This window comes from Astatotilapia calliptera, chromosome 3 (genome assembly GCF_900246225.1).
Source record: "Astatotilapia calliptera chromosome 3, fAstCal1.2, whole genome shotgun sequence".
Taxonomy (NCBI): Eukaryota; Metazoa; Chordata; class Actinopteri; order Cichliformes; family Cichlidae; genus Astatotilapia; species Astatotilapia calliptera.
Window position 1 is genome coordinate 6,093,212 of NC_039304.1, and position 17,632 is coordinate 6,110,843.

General features: G+C 39.4%; 1 protein-coding gene and 2 non-coding genes across 3 annotated transcripts in view; 1 reads left to right on the top strand and 2 right to left on the bottom strand.

The window, feature by feature from the left end:
* Positions 1-3,862, bottom strand: part of zanl (zonadhesin, like) — a 37,616-nt gene extending 33,754 nt beyond the window's left edge. The window contains 5 exon segments of the mRNA XM_026151136.1: positions 15-99; positions 2,409-2,674; positions 2,801-2,950; positions 3,349-3,374; positions 3,852-3,862. Coding sequence (XP_026006921.1) covers positions 15-99; positions 2,409-2,674; positions 2,801-2,950; positions 3,349-3,374; positions 3,852-3,862 — 538 coding nt within the window.
* A 5,407-nt stretch (positions 3,863-9,269) lies between these two features.
* On the top strand, positions 9,270-9,351 carry trnas-uga (transfer RNA serine (anticodon UGA)). Its single transcript has one exon. It is a non-coding gene; the product is annotated as a tRNA-Ser (tRNA).
* Positions 9,352-9,589: 238 nt separating this feature from the next.
* trnat-agu (transfer RNA threonine (anticodon AGU)) lies at positions 9,590-9,663 on the bottom strand. Its single transcript has one exon. It is a non-coding gene; the product is annotated as a tRNA-Thr (tRNA).
* Positions 9,664-17,632: the final 7,969 nt, after the last annotated feature.

A 17,632-nucleotide genomic window follows, 5' to 3' on the forward strand; every position in this document is an offset into this window, starting at 1 on the left:
GTGTGTGAACTCACAGGGACATGCTCCTTCAGTGATGACGATGTTGTCCAAAGCTGAATCACAAGAAGAAGATAAGCCTCTCTGAGCCTCAAAGACGATCTGTAGACATGCAAAGAAAATATCACCCTACACAAAAAAAGCTAGAGATTTATATACATAATATACACAGTAACTTAAAGAAAGAGTTTTTCTTCAATAAAGCCTTGATTTCCATCTAAGCGGTAGGAGCAGAAACAAACTGGGGGGGTGTAAAAGACTTAAGGGTTTATTTTCTTTTATTCCAGATACCCAAGTAATCCAATTCAATTCAATTCAGTTTATTTATACAGCGCCAAATCACAACAACAGTCGCCTCAAGGCGCTTTTATATTGTAAGGCTACAATAATACATTCAGAGAAAAACCCAACAATCATATGACCCCTATGAGCAAGCACTTTTGGTGACAGTGGGAAGGAAAAACTCCCTTTTAACCTCCGGCAGAACCAGGCTCAGGGAGGGGCGGGGCCATCTGCACCATTTGCTAGTAATTTTAATTAATTTATAATAAATAACAATCATATTTTAACAGTAATTTTTAAAGCTATAGTCAGTTTATCTAAACATCATTTTCTGATCAAAATGACAATTGCTCTGATGCTTTTAGAGATGGAAGGAAACATTTGCAAGTGAGATTAGTTGCCCAATAAAAGTCTGGCGGGCAAGTGAACAAAAAGTTTTCATGTCAGCTCAACCTCAACATAAACAGTACAAGTGTCAGTGATGAATAACTTTGTGTGCTTCATCAGTTTTTCAGCACATTGATGTTTGGGCCCTGAAAATATTTTTACAGCTAACTTTTAGGAAGCAGAAAATCATGTCTACACGTGACAAAGTGGACGAGTTGGCCAAACAATAAAATGTGAAAGATGATAAGAATCATTCCACTCCTCCAGAAATAGACACACAGAGGAAGCCGCCGCTGTGTGTCATTCCAGCAGCATTCTGCCGTTACACTTTAATGTACTCATAAGGATGTGTTTCAAAAATAAAGAAACTGAGACAGTAAAAACTGGTTACAGGACATGTCTTTGACATGTGGTAGTGGCTGGACTCTTAAATATTTGAAGCTTTTTCATTTAGTCATGAAAACAAAACGTTTTTAAGGATTTGGCCTCTTATGAACAAGAGAAGAAAGAGGTGAGAGATGAGAAGTGTGACAGACAGAAGAGGCACCAAAGGATTCTTAGAAAAGGTGAAGAAGTATCAGACTAATGAGACACAAAGGTATCATAGTTCAGACCATAAAGCTACGACCTTAGTCCTGCATGTAAGTACTTTGATTTCATGTTGTTAAATACTGCGATGTAACCGACACACATACATGACCAGAAGTGTCTGCTAGAACACACTGTGTGTGTTATATATTGATTTTACATAATAACCTGCAAACATTATTGAGTTTAATTATTGAGTTTCCTGACTCGTTTCAAATTCCTCCTCCTGAGCTTTCACTTCACCAAAAGTGAAGCGTATAACAGACAGTGTGGTTCTGAACAGCACTGGGTAAGCTGTTACATGATAAGCACTGTGCAAAAAATGTAAGAAACAGCACAGCTGTTACTTTAACCCTTTAAAGCCTGAATCATGAAATCATTGCCAGAAAATTGTAATTCTTTGAAAATAGTGTTTATTTAACCTCCTTTTGTTTAAGTTTTTAAAAAATAAATCACATTTCAATTTCTGTATATGACATTTAATTTGTATTTGCTTATCTGTTTTTTTTTAATTGCTAAAAAAGGTATTGTGCAATTTATTTAGGTTTTTCAGGGGGAAAATTCACACTGATGATGTGGAAGTGCCAAAAACTGTATGTATCAAATATGATACACTAGACGTTAAGCAACTCCTTCAGAATACTGTTGAGGGTGTGACAGTCCGAAACTTTATGAACATGTTTTAAAGAGCAGAGCGTTATCATGGGCCTCAGCACATATCTGTCTGTTCTTGTCTCGTTCAGCATTTTGAATGGTTGTTTTACAGCTGTTGTTGCAATTACAAAGACATAAAAGCAGCTGTAAAATAATCTTTACGTGTGTTGACTATTATTACCTTTGACTATCTGTTTTGTAATGCTAAATATTGCTTATTGCGTGTATTCATTTGGCATGTAGAAAAATTGTTCTCAATTATCAGCGACAAAATGAAACTTTAAATTAGTTCCTTAATAAAATTAGAGGATAATAATACAGAAGGATTTCTATATTTGCAAAGCTGTTTAAAGCAGCTTCCTTCACCTTATTAATGTCACTTACTAATGTCTGATGAGAGTTTAGTGTCTGAATGACTTCACTTCATAGCTAAAGTCCCAAGCTCCTGTTGCTACTGTTGATGCTGTTTAAAGTTGTTAAAGTGATCTGGTAACACTCACGGTAATGCTCTGGCTGCTCGCTTTCGATACGGTAACAGAGCCGTTCAACCAGTTTGGACTCTGGAATCCAGTCCTCTTCCACACCTCTGCCTCACTACTGGGTAATTTTGCCAGAATTCTCAAATTATTGGTATTGTCAATCCCGTACATGTAGTAGTTGAACTGAACACAGATCTCAGAGGCTGATGAGGTGATGGGGGGGCTCAGCAAGCGAGCTTTCTGTCCATTAGACACATTGTCCCCCTCGTGATAGATGTAGTATCCCTCTGCAGAAAGAAGGACACAGACGAAACATGTTTATTTGTTTACACCCTCGAACTCTTAATTAATCCCATTCAGTACAATCACGACAATAGTACGGAATAAACGTGTTTTTAATAAAGCATGCAAACCTCCATCAGGGTAGTCTCCACTGGGACCAGTGCCAGGTGTGGGAGTTGGACCTCTGTGCCGGGTCCAGTCACTGCTGTCTGTGCTATCCTGGATGAAATCGCAGAATGGGCCACTGTCTTGGTTAAAGTCGCATGAAGTCACCACTACGGCTGTAGAAACACATTACAGACGGAACACAAGGCCAAACATGTTCATGAAGAATTCTCTATGATAGAGTAGTTCAAGTGTTTAAATGCAAACAAGCATCTGTTTATTAGTGTCAGGTTTCAAGCTATGCCTAATCGTTACTGACAGTTAACATCCCAGTAACAGACATTAAACTGATTCGACAATGAGAGACAACTGTTTATTTTTCTGTACGTTTAGGCCGGACATTATTATCATTACTTAAGATAAGGAGCTGTAAAGAGTTAAGGTTCAAATCCAACACAGGGACTGTGTTGGATACAGCGTTGCAGTAATGTCACATCTCTGTGATAGTATGTTACCCATAAGTGCACTTTATATGTCTTGAACATGTCGTAGATGATAAAAAAAACCAACATACCATCTTCTGTCTGCTCATTCTGCGCACTGCAAACAAGAGAAAGATGCAGGTTAGAGTCTGGTTAAAACTGCGCAGGACATTGAAAAGAAGAAAAAAGACTCTCCAAGGAACACATTGATGGTGGAAGACAGGCCAAAGTGCATAAAGTAAATGTGCTTCAAACAGAATTCTCTGTGTCTCTGTTATTCATGTGGTGGCTTACATCATTAGAGTTAATTAATTAAGTGCAACTACTGCGATACAATTCGCCAAATTACAAAAAACACATGAGCACATGAACATGGATGGGCCGTGACAGTCATTTGTGAAGTAGGAAACTCGTCGTTTTGTCCATTTAAGAAGCACTTTACTCATTCCATATTCCAAAGAAGGCCTAGTTATCCAAAGAAACTGAAAGTCAAGTTAAAGGTAGAAATAAATAACTAAATAAATTCCCAATTCTTAACAAAAAAAAAGGTCTAATAATGACATATATTTGTGATTTAAGCCTTACATTTTTATACATAAGAGTCATAGTGGCATAGTGCTTTTCCAGGCTTACTGATCACTTAAAGCAATTATTAAAGAAGGCAGCTATTGAGAACAACCAGAAAAGAAACGACGCGTTCCTGCTCGATAAAGTCATAACTTATTAGAAGGATCCAGCTATATGAATAATTAGCAACTTAACTGATTATATAGTTGTTATGCATTAAGAACTCACCTGTACTGTAACTGTCCTGCTCTGGAATCACACATCCACAATAAGAAAATTAAAAACTTTAATATTTCCATGGCTAACTTTGAGATACCAGTGCAAGAAGACAGAGACACAGAGTACAGGACTTTTTATAGGCTGGGGATGAGTCAGGGGCATGCTGGGTGGAAACCAGGATGGATAAATTGAGTAGGTGGTGTGGATGCTGAACTGCTGTATATTGTGTATCAAAATGAGTAAATGAGTAACTGTGAATGATAGGGAGAGGGTGTGGTCCCGTTAGGCGTGACTGGATACGTGTGTGCATGTGTGCCTTTTGACCTCAGGAGTTCACGAGCAGGGTGGGGATGTTCCTCAAACATCATATTATAAAAAAGAACTTAAGAAATTATCAAGCTTATTGTGTAATAAACATGAAACTTTGATCAGAGGGACACACCTTTTTAGCTTGTAATGTATATTGACAGTGATTCTAGGAAGGCCACTTGCGTTCACATATTTGTTCTTCTTTACCACCAACTTACGGATGGACCGGTAACACGATGTGGACCGACTACTGCATGGACTCTCAACCAGTAAGCTTCAAGGAATCATGTTGTGAGGACAGCTCATACTGCAGCAAATACGAAACCTCACATCAGCATTTCCTATTCCTTTTCTTTATCTGATATACCTACATTTTATATCTGTGCATCAGCATGAACAGTACACACTACTTCTACATTCAGGTATCTTAGAAATGTTTCACACCAGAAAAACTAGAACGACCCTGTCTCAGAGTGACACTGAAAAACTAGTTCATGCATGTATTATCATCATATCTTAAAGAACTCTTAAAGAACCAAAAGAGCACTTCTCTCTCAGATTTCAGAATTACTTGTTGCTCCTCAGGTATTTAAAAGTAGATAAGGAAGCAAAACCTTCAGTTTTCAGACGCCTTCTGTGAAACAAGCTCCCAGCTTTTCTTCTTTGGCGGACACACTTTTTCTCCTCTCCCTTATCTTCCCTGCTTACATTCTCTCACAGTCTGTTCTCTAAAACCTAAAAGAGGAATTATGGATTGCAATTGACACCCCTTTCTCAACGAGAAGTTTGGGCTGGGGTGAGCCTGAGTGCTACCTATTCGGAACCATGGTAACAGGGTTCTGGCTGATCGGAGCTGGCTTGGCCCTGACTTATCGAAGAATTAAGGAAGCGGAACCGGCTGTTCAAACCCCCACAAGGCTGCCCGCTGGGATTGAAACGATGGGAGAGGCGTGAGTTTCTCAAAATGGGCTCATTGAGCGCAGCACGGATAAGATCTTGGAGAGGCTACGGCTGCTGTGAATACTCAGAATAAGACCTCTGACTGCAGACTGGATACATCTCGGAAGGGCTCACTCGGAATAACATCTCTGGGCGCAAAATTGGATGACATCTCGGGGAGGCACACTGCCGTGAGTTCTCAGAAATCGGCTCCTTGAGCACAAGAAATGACAACATCACAGAACGCAAGTATGGCGAAGCTCGCGGCTCTCCAACGGGAGATTGAGAGACCAGTGTTGGACTGTAGAACTGCTTTGAAATTCATATGAGCTGTTCGCACTAAAGTAAAAAATACCATCACTTATGCGGATCCCCTCTCGGCGCCAGCTGCAAGACCGGAGCTGAACATCAACACCCTGATAACGACTGTGTTGAGTCTGTTCCTTCCCATTCCATGCAAGGCCACCTGGGTTGGCTGGAAGACTGTTTACTTAGCCTGGCAGGGCGAAGGACACTGTCTCAGCTGAACTATGGACACGCACACACATAGATATACTGATACTGATAAGCCCTCACTGACGCATCACCCTCCCTACCCCGGATCCAACGCCACCTCCAACACTTACCTCCCCTCTGATGTGGACATCGGGTCAGTTGGAGGCGCAGTCGAAGATTGCAGCGGCCCCAGATCAGATGTACACACTGGAACTCTTTCCCATGTTGCTGTCTGTGTTTATTGTGCTATGGTGTGTTGATACCTGTGCATTCCTCTATTATCCTTCAGTGTTACACATTTCAATGTTTTTTTCCTCGCTACCTAGCCTGACCCGTCTCCCCAATGTGATGTTTGTGTATTGTATGTATGGTCGGCAAGGTCTGTCATCTCGGTTGTGGGTAAAAGACCTGCAACTGACAAATAAAGGCTCTCATCTCATCATCATCTCATCTCAGTTCAGATTTGAAGACAGACACTCTTTCTGCTTTCACAATTAAGCTCATTAAGTTTTTGCAAAGGTTTTTAGGTAGCGGTGGTGGCCCTTCACTTTAAAAGCTCTAGAAAAACAGTCCTTTGGCATGATTGCATAAATAAGTCTCGAAGTTCTGCTGGTTTTAGTTATGGAAAATTGAATCCCATGCTCCACTTAAAATTATTAAGAGTGGACACAACATTAGATGACAACCTAAATGACATTTCTGATATGAAGAATCATCTAATCATCTTTTTTGAGAATTTGTGTGGTATCATATCAGAGATCTGAGAGTAGGGAAAAACCAAAGAGAAATTTGTAATAAAACACGTATAAAATAAAATATGATGGCCACACTCAGAAACAATCAACTTAGCAATGACTTTATCTCAACAATTCAGAATACTAGCTCTCATATTTCATGTCAATGACAAGAATTGGACAGAAGAGATTAAACAATAAAGATACAGGACGATGCACAAAATGATACAGGAGCTTGAATGTCATCGTAGATGCAGCTGATTCTCTCTCATATTACTGCACTATGTTAATGTCCAGAACATTATCTTTATCTTTTCTTATATCTTGGTCCCCGGACTACTTCCTTGTTTCCTTAGTTCTAAACCCATAAGAACCCAAGGTGATACAGGTGTCACTGTCCTTTTACACACGGAAGAAAGTTCCTGTTAAAGTTTCAACAGGGACTCTCCCATCGTTTTCCTGACAGTGAAAATGGGTTTGGGCTTTTATGACCCACATAGACAAAACATTTTCCTGATATTTCTTGAATAAATTATGAAATAAGATAAATTAAATGAGGCAAATAGCAAACATGCTCAGCAGCAACATTATAATAATAATTCCGAATTAGGTATAAAATGTTAAAATTGAGGTAACATCCTTGTTTTAAACTGATTCAGCTCTGACTTGAGTTTCCTGCTGGTTTGATGAATGCAGAGCTATCACACTATGCCCTAAAAAGTGTTACATAAGTTTTCTACCTTGCAGTGAATCTTACAAGTAAAACATTGCATCCATTGTACTGGACAGCATATAAACCTAATTTAATAATAGCTCTGTACGTCGTTTTCAAATGAGATCTTTTTAAAATCAACGGACAAGCTTCTATGTTTACTTGTGAACGCATCATATAGAAAAATAACCTTTAAACACAGATGATCTGTGGATGGTGGCTTAGCTTGAATCATTAAAATATAAAATCATCAACATGAATCAGCTATGGGTGTGCATGAAAGTTCTAGTCCAATAAAGATACTGAGACGTGAGTGAAGTCCTTCAAAGTAAGGACCTTTGTGTTGGTTGCCATTGTGACCATAGTGTGTTTCTCAGGGGTGTGGTTTAAAATCACACACTGCAACCAGAAGTTAAATTTTTTTACACCAAGTAAGAACCAAGTGTTTCACATGAGATCTGGGTGCTGTGGTAGTGAGTCGCCTGAATGCAGAAATATTCTGTTCTAAAGTAGCTGTGCCCTTTCTGTGGAGCGTGATCTATATGCTTCTTTGGTTAGGTGGTTATTCTAAATAAGCTGTAAGTGTAGATGTGACAATGAATAATTGCCTGTCGGTCTTAAACAAGTGACAAGTTTTAGATACTGTACTGCTCAAAAGATTAAAGCAACACTTTGTAATGACAGTATGGCATCAAGTCAGTTCAAGTTCTGGGTTCTTGGTCTGGTCAGTGAAGTAGCAGACAGGGTTGTTAATCAGTTTCAGCTGCTTATGTGTAAATGAAATTAACAACACATACAGTAGGGTAGCAACAACGAAACACTTTTCCTTTGACATGTGGATGGAGTACAAAGTGCTCTATATGAGGCCTTTAAGATAAGATGGGGCTATTCAAGACCTCGTGTGTGAGAAGAACGATTTTAAATTTGGTTCTGTATTTAACAGGAAGCCAACAAAGGGAAGCCAATACAGGAGAAATCTGCTCTCTCTTTCTAGTCCCTGTCGGGACTCTTGCTGCAGCATTTTGGATTAACTGAAGGCTTTTCAGGGAGTTTTTAGTACAGCCTGTTACAGTTTCCCCCAATTGTTTACACACAATTACTTGTACTTCAGACACAATGACTACAACATGTAACTGATCCACCAACCCCCAGAACCAATCCTGCTAAACTACAAGCACAAGTCCTGCTTTACACTCAAATTGCAGTTTTAAAAAACTTTTTTCAAAACACTACACAGAATTTTTTTTTAATCTGTGGTTTGAAGGACATATTCTAGTCAATAACAACTCCTCGATTCCTCTCAATGTTACTGGAAGACAAGTATCTGGTTTCATACCACATTTCTGAGATATAAGATAAGATAAAGTTAAGCTTTCACATTTTTAAGGCACATCTACGGCAGAGTACAATAACCTCAGTTTTAACTCAATTTGGAAGGAGAAAATCCTTCTTCTTCTGTCAGTTTGAGCCAGCCCACCGTCTGGTGACATCATCCAGTTAGTAAGGTGGGCAGTTTTAGTGTCGGACGAGCGGTGTTAGTCCGGTGGGGATGCACTGATTCCTGTGGGATGTGATGTGTGCGTGAATGATAAAAAATCACACACACACCCGTGTGATTACAGCCACAGGAACTGAGCTTTGAGAATAAAGTGCCTCAAACCAAACCTCAAGCTCCTTCTTCTATACTCTGGGACAACTTGGCCTTAAGTGGTGTTCTGGCCAACACACCGGGGTGACCATAGTGCTAAAGAGTGAATCAGTGCCACAACCGTGTCTATTCCTGACATCTCCATTATAAGTGATACTGCCTCAATCAGAAACATAACTAGTGAGGGTGGGCACATCTTTTTTTTTTCTTTTCCAGAATTCTGAGATTAAAGTCAGAATTCTGAGATTAATGTGTGATACTAAAGTCTTCTGACATTTTTCTCAGAATTCTGGAAAAGGAAAAACAAAACACATGCCCACTTTTTTCCCACTTATTCGACTTATACGACTTACTCACTTATCAAAACAATACCCACCATGTAGTGGCTTAGCTGCGATGGCCGAGTGGTTAAGGCGTTGGACTTGAAATCCAATGGGATCTTCCCGCGCAGGTTCGAACCCTGCTCGCAGCGTGTGCTTTCCTTTCACTACTTTTATTCATAGAAAAATGTAAATTTACTGACTCTATTCTTGGAATCTAAAGATGGTTATCTATGAAATAAAAATATTACGCTATCTAAAACGAAAAAAGACTATGAGCCCATTTGAGTCATTGATTAAATGTCAGTCCGATAGTCTATGTTATACGGATATTAAAAGTACTTCACAATTATTCTAACAATTGGCAGTAAATTATGTGTTTCCATAAAAAGGCACCGCTGGGATTCGAACCCAGGATCTCCTGTTTACTAGACAGGCGCTTTAACCAACTAAGCCACGGCGCCACCTACTCCGCAGCCGTGCTATTTTTGCGTTAAAGATGTAGACTTACCCGGAAAATTTTTAAAACGAAACTTTGTGAAGACCGGCCGGACCCAAACATGTGTCAATCCTTAATATAGCGCTGAGTCAAGAGGAACTCTAGTAAACATGAGGAGGACTTATGATAAAGACGTATTCAAACTGAGCCAGGGATGTACGGAGATGGGGCGCTAACCTGGTCACCGACTTCTGGAGAGAGCTAACTAGAACTTGAATTCGCTGAAGATCGGCTTTAAATGAGTTTTCAACCATTAGTTAGGATACATGGAAGAAAATGGATGGAAGGGCTATACACGCCTGATATGAAAAGAAAATATTTATTTAAAAGTTGTCTATATTAGTCACAATATCATAATGAAATGTATTACAAGTTAATATAAACTTAATATATTGTTATTTAGTAGCATCGGGGAGAAACAGCAAGTAATCAAGTGGGGCACTGCAGGCAGCCATGCGAGAGCTGCACCCCGATGCGGTCGAGCCCTGCTGAGCACCTTCTAAGCCCACTAGGTGGCAATGGAGGATAACAATTGACCAAAATGTCACACTGATGCATATCGTGTGTGGAACTGCAAAGTAAATTTTCATTAAGATTGATAATTATACCTATTTGCATATTTTCTTTTCCCACTAGGTGGCACTCTAACTACTGCTGACAAATAGCATATCAATCTGTTCGGGGTGGGACTGTCACCATGCCTGTCAAGCTTGATAGAGGCTAGTCAATGAGCTACAGCATTTCATGCTTCATGGTGAATGATCGAAACTCGGCATGCTGTCATGACCACGCCGTTTCACGAAACCCCAAAAGCTTCTCAGTTTAGCATAATCAAGGTCTTTAGATTCAATATTCAAAGCGTTTATTGTCATATGTACAAGAAGAAAAAGCATTTCTCTTTGCTGCCACACACAAATGCCGGATAGGTTAAGGGTTGACAGAAAGAAAACAAAATGCAAAGGAGCCATGAGCTTAATATGCAAGATGACCTGATGTGCAAAAATCACTGTTAAGATTCGTGCTCTAATAACAGCTACAGAAGTGGAAAGCTGCACATTAGAGGAGTATGCTAAGATTCATGAGTTTTTGAGCTTTCCAAGCCCCTCTAAAGCTACTTCCTGCTCCCTGGTAACTCGGCATGCCTTTCAGTGAAATCTCACAATTTTCACAATGAAGCGTCTGATATGTACCCACACTAGATTTCAGGTGGATGGGATCAACATGTGAGGAGCAGTGCATTAAAAATTCAAACGTGACATTTCCAGTTGCCACTAGGTGGCACTTTAACTTTTGCTAACAACGGCCATATCAGTGTTATCGCGTTGATTAGACAAGGACAAGATTAGACAAGGTCTCTTTGAGTACAGCAATTTTGTGCTTGATGGTAAAACATGTCGCCAGTGTCACACCCTTTGACAAAGACTGCTGGTTTACTTGTGGCTCAAAGGGTATTTAAAAGTTGAATGGAAGTTCTATTAGGAAATTTAACAAAACCTGGAAATCATTTCTTTTACTGGTTGTCACCATTACTGTACTTCCTGAGACTGAAGTGAACTGAGTGAGGCTACGTTATAAAGCTTTTGTTTTGTTCTCTTTTGGGGGTTTTTTCCTTTCGTTTTGTTGTTGGTGGGTTTTTTCTTTTTTTGTTATGCTTGTTATGTGTATGGGTCTTGAGGTATTTTTTATGTGCAGAGACTGGATCTCTGCGGTGTCTTGTCTAGGGTGGACCTGGAAGGGGGAGAATTCGGGAGGGTGTAATGGACATACAATTGTTCTGAAATCAAAATCGACTTTGCTGTTGCTGACTTTGTATGTCATGGTTGAAATCAATAAAACAAAGTTGGAAAAGTTGAATGGAAGGCAGAGCCTTCAGCTTCCAGGGCTCCTGAGGAACAAAATACGGTAAATGTCTAGAAAAAAATATGGACATATATTACCATTATGGGTAATTCTACAAACTGCTTTTTATGATTATACTGACATATAACAACCTTTGTAACAGTGCATGGTTAGCCATTTTTAGGTTTTTCTTTCTGTTTAACCCATGAGTGATGGACTCTAAAACATTTTATGGGTAAGCAGTCTGACACCTTTGGGATCGTGCCTCTTTTGACTGTCAAACAGTGGAGCAAAGAGGTTCACACAGAGGTAGTGTTTCCCTATCTTTATCACCACTAGAGGGTTGTTTTTCATTTTATGTACTGGTTATGGCAGAAGCGGGTACAGGGTTATTTAAGGTCATGGGTAATTCTGTTCAGGTGTTGCTGATGAGAAATGGTTTTCTCCTGTGCTTAATCAAGTTACCTGTTGCGTTTTATAAATGGAAATGGCAAGAAAACCAGACAATGCAAATGAAATAAATGACTCATGAATATGAATGGAAACAAAGATCGGCATGGTGAACTTTGATTGAGTGAACGTTAAAACTACTACCAAACAATTAGAAACCACAGTGTCAAAATAATGGATTTAGTCACTACAGGTAGAGGAAACTTTTTATCTGCTGGTACACATGTACAGTACTCCACAATATTCCAGTATTCAAGAGCAGTCAGGCTATATCTCTGTTTGGATATATCTTTGACCTAAGCATCTCACACTATAAGAGGCTACGAGAAGTCATTTTTTCAATTCAGTTTTATTTATACAGCACCAAATCCCAACAACAGTCACCTCAAGGCAATTTGGTAGACCCTACAATAATACATACAGAGAAAAACCCAACAATCATATGACCCCCTATGAGCAAGCACACTGGTGACAGTGGGAAGGAAAAACTCCCTTTTAACAGGAAGAAACCTCCAACAGAACCAGGCTCAGGGAGGGGCGGGGCCATCTGCTGCCACCGGTTGGGGTGAGAGAAGGAAGACAGGACAAAGACATGCTGTGGAAGAGAGACAGAGATTAATAACAGGTATGAGTGGGTTAGACTTGATAGGAGGTGTTAGGTTCACGCATGGTGTCTGATTGCAGCATGAGCATTCACCCTTCCCTTAGCTGTTAACCAGAAGCTGGTTTGCACGGACCGGCCTTTAAGGTGTCGCGGATAAATACAACAAAATAAAACTAGTACCGGTACCGAAAAACAGAAAATTTATTCATAACACAGTGAAAAGACCAAGGAAAACCGAGTAAACGATAAAAACGATAACAAAATAATGCTGAAAACCGATAAAAACCCTGAAAACTATACATTTCACACCTGAGCCTCAACTCTTGCGGCCCGGTACCAAACGACTCACGGACCGGTACCGGTCCGATGCCTGGGGGGTTGGGGACCACTGTTATAGGTTGTCTGGAATTTGGCTTATAGCAGGGTGGGCCCTGGATCACTGCTTTCTTTCTCTTGTTACAGGCCTACGCACTGCTGCTGTCTTGTTGTAGCCTTGTTGTTGCTTTGTTGTGGTTGTGTTGACTGGCATAGACTGGTTCTTTGTGTTTTATGGTGTTTTAGTGTTAACTGTTGTACTTTAATCATGCTTTTAATAGGAGTTTAAGTTGCAGAGAGACTGCACGGGTGAGTAATTGGTGGCACCCTTGGGCACTCCCCCGTGTAGGTTCCCTCCCCAAGTGGCTGGTCAAAATGGTTGTTTAAATATTTTACTGAGCTGCTCTTTAACTAGGACAGCATCGTGACAGCGAGCCTTTTAAGCTAATGTTTGTTAATAAAGTGTCTTAATTAACAGTCCTGTATTGTCCTGCTCATTGCCCCGACTCTCCAGTTTTTTTTTTGTTTTTTAACCTGTAGTTGGAAAACAAAACAAACTTGGACATTAGAAAGTAAAAACAAACTCTTGTCATTTCCTGTTTATTGCTTGATGACTTCACGTAGTATGAATGTGGGATAAACTGTTAAAAGTCAAATGTGTGCTCGTTTGTGGTGAGCAGCTGATCAAACAAGTTAAGAATTGTAAAAGTCTTCAAGCACATTCCGGCCTGTGAGACTCATTGAGACTCAGTGAACCATGACTCTGTGCTACATGCACACATTTCTACATCTCTGCCATTCAAAGACGCTGTGTGAGCTGGAGGGAGTTTGGTTGGAAAAGCCTGATAAGTTACTTTATTACAACATACCAAAAATCTCACTATGACTGTGATGTGGAAACACAAATGCAGACTATTATATTTTCTGGGACTGTCAGGTTATTAAAACTTACTGGAAGGCAATAAGATAAGATAAGATAAGATAAGATAAGATAAGATAAGATAAGATAACCTTTATTAGTCCCACACGTGGAAATACATGTGGCAACACGAGATATTTAGAAGTTGCCTGCTTTGACAGTTATTTGTTTCTCGTGCTTAGTTTTCCTTCACCTTCTTATATCTATCTGAGCACTCAAAGCAGTTTACATAACTCGCCTAATAGTATAGATAGATAAGTGCTACATCATTTTTTTTTTAAAATTCATTTACTACTGCTATGGAGAAGAGCATGAGGTTTAAGGAGAAATGTGAAACCTTTCATCCTCCAAAACTTTATCCAGCTCCTAAGTTTATAAATTCTGCATTCTGCTTTGCGGTCTCCAATCGCACTGAAATGCAGCCAGATGCTCATCTCCTCTGTGTACCCGGCCTGTACCACTAACTTGGTGTCTTTGGAATGTCTGCCCCCTCCCCCTTCCTTGTTTCACGTAATGGTATGATCCTAGTCTGTCTTTGCGTGTGATTGGTGTCCATAAACACAAAGCCCCGCCCCTGCCTGCATGGTTTGTCAGCAGGCCGGTGAAGCTCGCACTTACTGACGGGTCACTAATAAGTCACACATTCTCGCATGCCGCCGGAAGTTTGCTCCCCTGCCGCAGACAGCAGACTAACTGTCGTTTGATTCTGCAGAGAGTTGGGACGACTGTACACCACGCGCTTCACTATCCACTGATCCCATTGTGATTTTACGTGGAGTTGCTTTCAATCCAAATCGCATCAACTTTGTTAGAATATAATAAACAGTTGATTGTGGAATATGAAGTAGCGAATACATTTCATGGATGGAAATTCCTGTTTTCTGAACATAAGCGATCTTCTATCTGTTCACCACAATCACACCCATTTACTCACCTAACCACAAACACTTGAGTTTTCCATTTCTTCTGTCTCTCATTGACTGCTTTGCACTTTCAGGGATTATATAAAACTGTTTCATCATACATACAGCAGGAACTTATGTAACAAAATTACTTTCTGTTGTTTTTGTAGGCTTGGTCCCTGTATATCAGTAAAATGTTAAAATAATTGAGGAATACTGCTGGATATGAATATGATAACTGTGCCTCAGTTTTATCTCATTTTGGTAGGATGGCTGAGAGCCGTGTCGTATACAGCTCAACATGATAGTCAATACACTAAAAGTAACTGTCACATTACTCTAGTGTTTTGTATGATAACCATGTTAGTAAATTTCAGTATAAATGTGATTGGCCCCCTCTCTGCTTATTTCATAGAGAATACATTTAGAAAAGGAGAGGCTAGTTTGAAAGTAAGACAGTGTATCTTCATCAGTGACTTTTGTCTTCAGAGATATTTATGTACTTTAAGTTTTAACCAAAACTTCTGAAATAATGGGGCCTCCAAGTCAACAAAAGTACCTACTGTTAATATGGAGCGCTTCAAAGTTTTGACATTTTTTGATAGTTTTCTGAAAGAAATGGATAAAAAGGGGAGTAATTAAGATAAAACACATGGATGAATTGTTTTGACAAATTATTTTCATCTGAGATCGGCCAAACTGCTATGAACCCTGTTAATTACTTTTAAACCACAAACTATTAGAACTGATCAGCAGAATAATTACAGTCCATTATTTCTTGTTTTTAAGAAAAATCAGGATGCATTTTGGTAGCTGCCAAAATGCTTTCATCACGAACACTAGAGAAGACTGGACTCAGTAGGTTCACTAACAGTGTGTTTATTTACAGTGAAGGTAAAAACAACAGACAGCATAAGGAATGATAGCTGGAATGTCCTGGTCTCCACTACAGATTCACAGATAAACTGTTTCTCAAGGAAAAACTCGCTCTTGGCAAGTCCCCCAGACACAACCAGGTACCTGCACAGAGAAGAAATATAGGTGTGCTGGATGCAAAGGTGGCACACAGAGGAAGACCCTGAAACAGAAGGTGCAGTTAATGAACATAAAACAGGAGAGAAGAGAGCATGATGTAGCAAGACAGACAGAAAGTAGATGAGTCAACACAAGGACCACATCAGCTTTGATGTGTGGCGATAGGTCTCTACAGAAATGTTACACTCAGGACTTATTGTACATGTCCCTGCAGCTGTGATGGGCTGATACAGAGGAACAACCACACTCTGACACATCAGTCATAACATGATCATCCCTCACCGTATTACTCAAAAGGCAGCAGTCACCACACTTTTTTTAGGCTATACTATAACAATATATCAGCTGTAATATACCATATTATTGCTGAAAATTAGTGCAAATGTTAATTTTAAGCCTTTAGGTTTTGTTGAAATTTATAATTATATATAAAGTAATAATGTTGTGAACTAGCACAATATAAATACAACTGAACTGAAATTTCTGTTTATCCTCTTAATTTTAACTCTATTTTCAAACCCATGAGGTTTATTCAAGTCACCTGGATTCTAACCAAAGAGCACGCAGAGTTATTAGTGACAGTGTAGCCAGACTGTGTGGAGTTGTGTAAATTGCTTCGAGCGCTCAGATTGATTAGAACCAGTCCATTTACCAATATGAGAAGGTGATATAAAACAGGAAATAAGACTTATAACTAAATAGAGAAACATGGATGTATAAATAAATTAACCAGAGAAAAGTGATACAGAGGGACGAGCCCCACAGAGGGAACAAATAAACCCAATAACTAGGACAAAAATACCTGGGAATAAATACAAATCAATAGCTAAGCAATAACAAAACTAAGAGTCAGTGTGTGGTGTTATTTGCTGCCTTGGCAACAGTTCATTCCTGTTTTCTCTCACAGAGAACTGAGTGGGTGTACAAACCAAATTTCCAGTCACAGCCTTACATGGAATGTACTGAATCCTCAGGGGTTGTGGGGCCAAGTTACAGTAACCAGATGTGCTGATGCATCTTTATATTTTAGGAAACATTGTCTAAAGCAAAAACAGCATAATGTGTAAAAATAACAGTGGTGATCCTAAAGGCTTGATAACGGACTTGTCATCCCATTGTTCACTGTTGTTATTCTCTCACTGTTGTGGCTGTGTCACATTCCCAGGGTATTAGTAATGGGAACTTCTCAGGCTTAATAAACAAATTTTGAGTATTTTGAAGACAGAAAACTACATCTATTTAAAAGCCAGGGCAAAAAATGCCAGACACTGTCAATGGCCATAAACATTTGTCAAAGACTCAGTTATCTTAGAATAAAGAAAGATCTGGTTCCCAAACCTTGTCATTAAAATTTGTAGCCTAGGTTTGTGTTTTTCTTTGGAATTATTTTGAATGTTTTACACAAGGTGAACTAGTTTAAACTGATTTTCTCTGTTAATAAGGTATTCATGAAATTACATTTGCACATCTTTTCAGTCTGAGTATAACTCAAGAGGTACATCATCTACTTATCAGTAGGTTGGTGGTTTGATCCCTGGATGCTTCAGTTTGCATGTCAACTATACTTCGACAAGATCCTAATCCCGAGTTCTCCCAGTGCATCCATCAGAATGTGAGTGAATGTTAGAAAAGCTCTCAAGGATGAAACAGCTTGTGTGAATGCAGCTTGTTATATAAGGTCCCCTCACAGAAACGATGTTCCAGCAGCACAACATCTGTTCACCTTTTTTATTTATGTATTTTATACTTAGTTTGTGTTTTTGGTGATTCTTATGTTTCTGTTACTCTGGATAATCCACAGATGGTTTTGGTCCTACTTCTTAGGAAGAATTGTTGACACTGTATTCTGATGATTAAGGGATGCAGTTTG